Raw genomic sequence first — 6,787 nt, forward strand, 5'->3', positions numbered from 1 at the left:
GGCGTGTCAGGGTACAGAAGACTGATGTGACCTTGTGTTGGTGGCCAGTGGGTGCGGCGTCAAGTGAGAGGTGGCTGAGGGCCAGGTTATTCATGACCGGGTTGCAGTGCTTATAAATATTCCTAAACTGATACCAAGTGTTTGCTTTACACCCATGATATCACACTACTCAACTTTATCTATTCCACCACATGTCATGTACTTACCGCAGCGGCCCATCCTCAATGCCACCTTTCAGACTAACTTACTCTTCATTTCAAACACCTACCTCTAATGATTCAAGCTTTCAACACGGCATAGTTCACACGTTCACTTCATGCCAAAGATAACGTACGCCCGCGTCATGTCAACGCGCCTTGTTTATGTCAACTCGCAATAGTATATTTGCGTCACGTCAGTGCCAACTCACATGCCAGCGTGTCACGGCTTTGCGGCCTCACTCTACTTAGGTTTGCCCTGCCAAATAGATAAAACACACACACACACACACACACACACCATGGTATGATGCGTCAGCAACATTAACACCTCATACCGGCATACAATTGCTTCACGTCCTTGCATGAGCCTGTTCCGGTCTCCCCGCTTCAACTCCATCACATTCTATACACGCTCGCCACTTGTTAGGCTTAGTTGCGCGTTAGAGAAGATTAAGTTTACGGAATAATTAATATGATATCCTTTATGTGCTACCTTCCATCCTCCCTTTATGTATCCTCTCATCAGTCCTTCTACCTGTATGTGTTACGTATACTCAGACATGCAACGTGAAAGAATGATAGGGCAAAAACTCCACCTAACCGTTGCCCGGAATACGACCGACACAATGATGGAAACAAAGCAAAACTGCAGCAATTAAAGATCAATTTATCAAAAAGCCGTGACTGATCCCTGTATGTATACGATAATGTTCACGTACACAAGATTCTTAGGACAACAATCAGGACACGGCAAGAAAATTACTGGGAAGATATAGTATGATTGAAAAAGCGAAAAGCGAAAAGATTGTTTTTCAAATAAAGTGATAGATGACTAGTCAGTATGTACACTTAGTATCTAGATTGTTAGTACACAGCCAACAAGAAACTTTAAAAAGATTAGACAAATTTCACAGATGATTTTATTCAGGGAGTGCTATGTGTGTGCCTACTGAGTCACTGACGTCTTGTAGCTTCCTTCACGTTCATGATGTTCAGTAAGAAATCATGGAACTGGACAGATTTGCATATCATAATGAAGTAAACTATGAAAATCGCGAATAATCTTTATCGAGAAATGTTAAAGGGTAGTGAAAGGCAACGTTTTTAATCAATGGCAAAAAATGAATGGCAAGATATTGACTGCATCTATTACACTCCTTGTTTAATGTTTCGTTGCTACTGAAAACTGGTGCGATGGTGGGTGGTGAGAGAGCAAAAGAGGAAGAACGGGAGAAGAAGTACCAGAAAAAAGAATAAGAAGAGGTAGAAAGCAAGGAGAGAGGATGAAGAAAAGGGAGACGAGGAGGAGGAATGAAAATAAAAAGGAAACAAATGAGAAAAAAAAACAGGAAAAGGGAGATGAAAGAGGAAAAAAAGTAGAGATGAAAAGGGAAAAAGAGGTGGATGATGATGAGTACAATGATAATAAAAATAAAGAAGAGGAGAAAGGAGGAGGATGAAGAGGAGGAAGGAGAGGAGCAAAAACAACAGCAGCAGTAAAAAAAGAAAAAAAAAGCGAAGATAGGAAAAAGGAAGTGGTGAAAAAAAGACATTACTCATATATATGTCTTACTTCATACATAAATAATACAAGAGAACTTAATCAATGATACAGATCTAAGCAACGCTTCAAACCATTAATGATTAGCGCGACCTTGGGAAGACGAAAGGAAGAGGAAGAGGTGAAAGAAAACAACAACAAAAAAAGAAAGAACGGAGATAAGAAAAAGAAGAAATATGATGAAAGAAAAGAAGAAGAAGAGGATGATGATGAAGAAGAAGAAGAAGAAGAAGAAGATAAGGAACAAGAAAAACAACTGAAGGAAGATGAAAGAAAGAAAGAAAGAAAGAAAGAAAACGAAAAAAGAAGAAAAATAAAAAGAGAAATAAAGAAAGGAAAAAAGTAAAATCAAGAAAGAACAGAAGAGAAGAAAAAAAACCCAGTAATGCTACGTAAAAAAAAAAATAGTCAACATTTGAAATTCATAATGCAAACATACGAACATAAAAGAAAACATACGTTCGCATATACACAGACGTCTTTATATAGACAGTTGGAAATACACTATGCTACCCCCAGAGAGAGAGAGAGAGAGAGAGAGAGAGAGAGAGAGAGAGAGAGAGAGAGAGAGAGAGAGAGAGAGAGAGAGAGAGAGAGAGAGAGAGAGAGAGAGAGAGAGAGAGAGAGAGAGAGAGAGAGAGAGAGAGAGAGAGAGAGAGAGAGAGAGAGAGAGAGAGAGAGAGAGAGAGAGAGAGAGAGAGAGAGAGAGAGAGAGAGAGAGAGAGAATATTTAATTAACCATTATCTTAACCATGTTTTGTTTTTCTTTCCTCTTCCACTTACATTTTCCTATTCCTTACTCATTTCCAGTCCTCCACTTCGCTATACTATTAAATCAAGAAAAAAGGAGAGACGATAAAACGATAAGAGAGAAACGGAATGAAAGTAAGGTGAAGGAGAAGAAAAAGGAAACACGAACTAAATAAGAGAAAAAAAAGAGAATGAAAGGAAAAGAAGATAGGAATAAGAGAAGAGAAGGTAACAGGATAACAGCTATGAAGTAAGAAGGGAAAAAATGAGGAAAGAAAGATATAGGGACGAAAGGAGAGGTAAGAAAGGGAGAGAAGAGGAAAAGGAAAGGTAGGAAGGGACGCAGGGGTAAAATGTCACCTTCCCTATTGCCATAATTACTTTTAAACAACAAGCAGGTGAGCGGAGAAGGGACAAAGGGAACTCGACAGTGTTTCCTTCATTAGATTGTTTCGTTCAAGGTGCTGCAAAATTCACGACTGCTCTTCACGACCGCGTTCCTTCACAACCACGATCAATAGTACAGGTGTAAATTAATAAATAGTGAATAAACAGAAAAAAAAGTGAACTGAGGAAACTTGGCTGGCAAAAATGAGAACAAATGTGTTTTTCTAACTCCTTCCGTCCTTTGGTTCTGTAACGGAAGTGAGTTTACGTTCGCAAGTAAACGGTTGTGGCAGGAAGATGAAGAGGAGGAGGAGGAGGAGGAGGAGGAGGAGGAGGAGGAGGAGGAGGAGGAGGAGGAGGAGGGACAGTACCGTTAGAGATTAAGTGAATGGAGAGACGAAGCGAGATCAAAAGGACAAGAAGATTTACAAGAACACCATTTGTCACGTAGCTCAACTCTCGCTGATGAAGAGTCACGCTGGTGTTGCCTGGGTCTGTATGGCCTGACTGTACCTTGGTCTCGTGTCCTGCTAGTCTGGTTACTCCTCTCCCTTACCGTTGCTCTGACCTTCTCCTAATAGCGTCCGTCTGGTCTCTGTGGTTCTATATTCATATTTTAGCCTGGCCTGCTTTGAAGTATCAATGAACTGTATTCTCAAAGCTCTTTGCGCCTCGTCTCATATACTTTCAATTGAATCTTGTATGTGCTAGTAGAGTTCTGAAGGGTGTTTTTCGTGATTCAAGGGTAGTTTCATAAATACCCTCCACCTATACAGGAAATGATTGATAAAATTATAGTAATAAAACTTAGTGTGGAGAAAAAAAAAAACATCAGTAAGAACCAGAATAATTATCTCCATGGTCTTTGAAAATATTCCTTTATGGGATCAAAAGTGTTTGCGAAATGTCGGATCCAAACAAGGTGATCTTCTAATTTGCTGAGTATACTTCTTAATTTTATAATCAACAATAATAATCGTATACTGTTTGCTACTTTGACCTGAGTTAATCTAGACGAGCAAATACATAACTACAGACCTAAGAGCGTTCAAAATCACGTGTAAATAGAATACGTAAGTACACTCATTTATCAAGTGATTAGATAAAAACGACAGATAAAAGAATAAGCATGTTCAATATAGGTACAACCACGAGGGGCTAGGATGGTTTTTTACAACACACTATTTTTTTTTTTTTTTTGTAATGTTCTTGTTACTCGAGGTTTTATTGCTAGTTTTAGATGGCTTTTGAACTTATACTCTGAACATCCACCTGACCATTTTACCAAGGTTAGAGAGAGTATGAGGCAAACAAATAGGTGAGGTATGTTTATGGTCCAGGAATATATAATCCTTCTTGTATAGTTGCAAGCATCTATAGGCGGTGACTCCTAACCTCAAAAACACCACGGTAGAGTAAACATGATAAGATTTCGAAACTGGCGTATAGATGTGGAAGAGAAGGAAGAAGAAAAAAGGAAATAGTCACTTTTATGCAAGTCAAGTGAAAAAAATAATCATGTTTAATGAGCAGTATGGCAGGTAAGGCATCCCATTATGGACACACCTGTATAAACTGATGATCTGTACATTTATTCTGCCTCTCTTACCTTTGCTGAATGTCTCTCTCTCTCTCTCTCTCTCTCTCTCTCAAACACACACACACACACACACACACACACACACACACACACACACACACACACACACACACACACACACACACACACACACACACACACACACACACACACACACACAAAAAAAATAGTAGTTATGTGAGTAAGTATAACAATTTTCTACACAGCAAGGTTCTTCAAGAAATAAACTCTTAATAAGTACTTAATATGTACTACTAACCTAACAAATATATACAAAACTTTAAGCTTGAAAACGGGACATATATAAATGCCGATTCTTCCTCATCCAAGGAGAAAAAATATTAGCACTTATAATGATACAAGTACAGACTCTTCTCTGAAATGCTTCTGTGCTGCACCTCCACTATAGAACATATAAAAAGCTTTATTAATTGAAGATAAGCGACGTTTTTTTCTTGGAGATCTTATAGGTATAGTGACAATTTAACAAGGATTCTACATTACGAAGAGATGAAATACTTTTGAGATTGACTAATCATTTCCGTGACACTTAAAAAATAATCACGTTGAGACGCTAGAAAAGTAATACACACACACACACACACACACACACACACACACACACACACACACACACACACACACATCCAACAGCATTACCTCTCACATATCTACCACAGTTGTCCACACACGGATGACACTCGCGTCCTTGCTTCATGGCGGTTGGCGAGAGCGAAAGTGAAAGGGAAAAAGAGGACCATGGGAAATGAAGACCCACGAGGAAACGCACCCACGGAACGTTTCACATTTGACACACTGACGAGGAAACACACACGTTAAGTACGCACTGCCATCGCCACCACCACCACCACCAACACCACCATCGCGTTGACTCGGTGTGAGAGTGAGCACCACACTGCCTTCCGTCCCTTCCATACTCACCCTTCCTCTCTACCTGTCACGTGGATTATCGGGAGAGGGGATGAGTCGGCCTGGAGGGATGGAGGGTTCCGGTGGCATTGACGGGGAAGGGAAGGGAGGCAAGGAGAGATGGGGACATGGGAAGGAAGGAATGAGTAGTGTAGTAGTGTGGTCGTCAGGAGGGAGGGAGGAAAAGAGGGAGGAAAGACAGCAGGGAAGGGATGGAGGGACTGGATGGGAGGGGGGAAGATACTGACGAAGACGGTGGTGAGAGAGAGAGAGAGAGAGAGAGAGAGAGAGAGAGAGAGAGAGAGAGAGAGAGAGAGAGAGAGAGACTGAGCGAGAGAGACTGAGCGAGAGTAATGGTAAATATAAATAAGTACACCCTATAGAAAGTAGGCATATTATCTTGACAGAATGCTCTCGTGTTTACCAATAAAACACACCATTACTTGGGATCGAAAGATGACCTTTACTAATATCTAATCCAACGCCGTATAATGGCAGAGATAACAAATTCAGAGATACCGTTCATAACACTCAGACAAATGCGTTACGGGAGGTGAGTGAAGTGGGTCTACTGTTATAAAAAACGGGGATGGTAAAAAGACAGAACTCTAAATTGCCATAGAGAGAGAGCATAAATATTTAATGGCTAAGGGTCATGTATCAGCTGTGTATATTGACAGCAATAAGGATATGAATTGGTTATCTTTACAGTACGTACTTTCCGACTATATAATTTGGTACCATGGGATTCATACACGTTTGTAAGCATTTTATAGTCCTTATACTAACAGACCAAATGAAAGACTAACACTTAGACTCTGGCTGACAAGGATACATTGAGACGGATGGAAGCTATGGGCTAGTTCCACAGTGACCCATTTTTCGATTGCTAGCTAGCCAATAAAACTACTTCAACCTTAATCGAGTTTCACAGTCAACTTTGGCAGCTGCTTTCCGTTTGCGAGCGTACAAAATATTGGAACTCGTAAGGCAGTAAGGTCAATGTTACAATCTTTTCATAAGCTATCCAACAAAAACGCTCCCAAAGTTGGTAAGCTCCCGAACAAATAAGAACAATTGTTTTTTGGGAAGCTTACCAAGGGACTATGGAATTGACTTCATAGTTCGCTGCAGAAGTAATTTCAGTTTTCAGAGGTGATTTTAGTGACACATAAAGTAAAGATGTCTCAACAATGGAGGAAAAATCAGCCATGAGAAGGCAACTAATCCTCTCTGTGGTCCTTTAAATAATTCATATAAAGAGGACAACGACCAATGTTTCTAGCACAAACCACCAGACTGCACCGTACCACCTCACCTTACCTAGCTGCCCCCTGCCCCACATCTTAGCCCGGTAAT

General features: G+C 40.3%; 1 protein-coding gene across 6 annotated transcripts in view; it reads right to left on the reverse strand.

The window, feature by feature from the left end:
- The window catches only part of LOC123504487 (beta-1,4-glucuronyltransferase 1-like), a 57,103-nt gene that overhangs the window by 24,752 nt on the left and 25,564 nt on the right, over positions 1–6,787 (reverse strand). Inside the window, exon 1 of one of the 6 annotated variants that reach the window (XM_045255031.1) lies at positions 5,159–5,318. The exons of the other annotated variants lie outside the window; for them this stretch is intronic. Within the exon in view, the coding sequence (XP_045110966.1) occupies positions 5,159–5,216 (58 nt within the window). The 5' untranslated portion in view covers positions 5,217–5,318. Of the gene's footprint in view, positions 1–5,158; positions 5,319–6,787 lie in introns of those variants that run through there. 6 annotated transcript variants of the gene reach the window in all.

Source organism: Portunus trituberculatus, chromosome 16 (assembly GCF_017591435.1).
Source record: "Portunus trituberculatus isolate SZX2019 chromosome 16, ASM1759143v1, whole genome shotgun sequence".
NCBI classification, from domain to species: Eukaryota; Metazoa; Arthropoda; class Malacostraca; order Decapoda; family Portunidae; genus Portunus; species Portunus trituberculatus.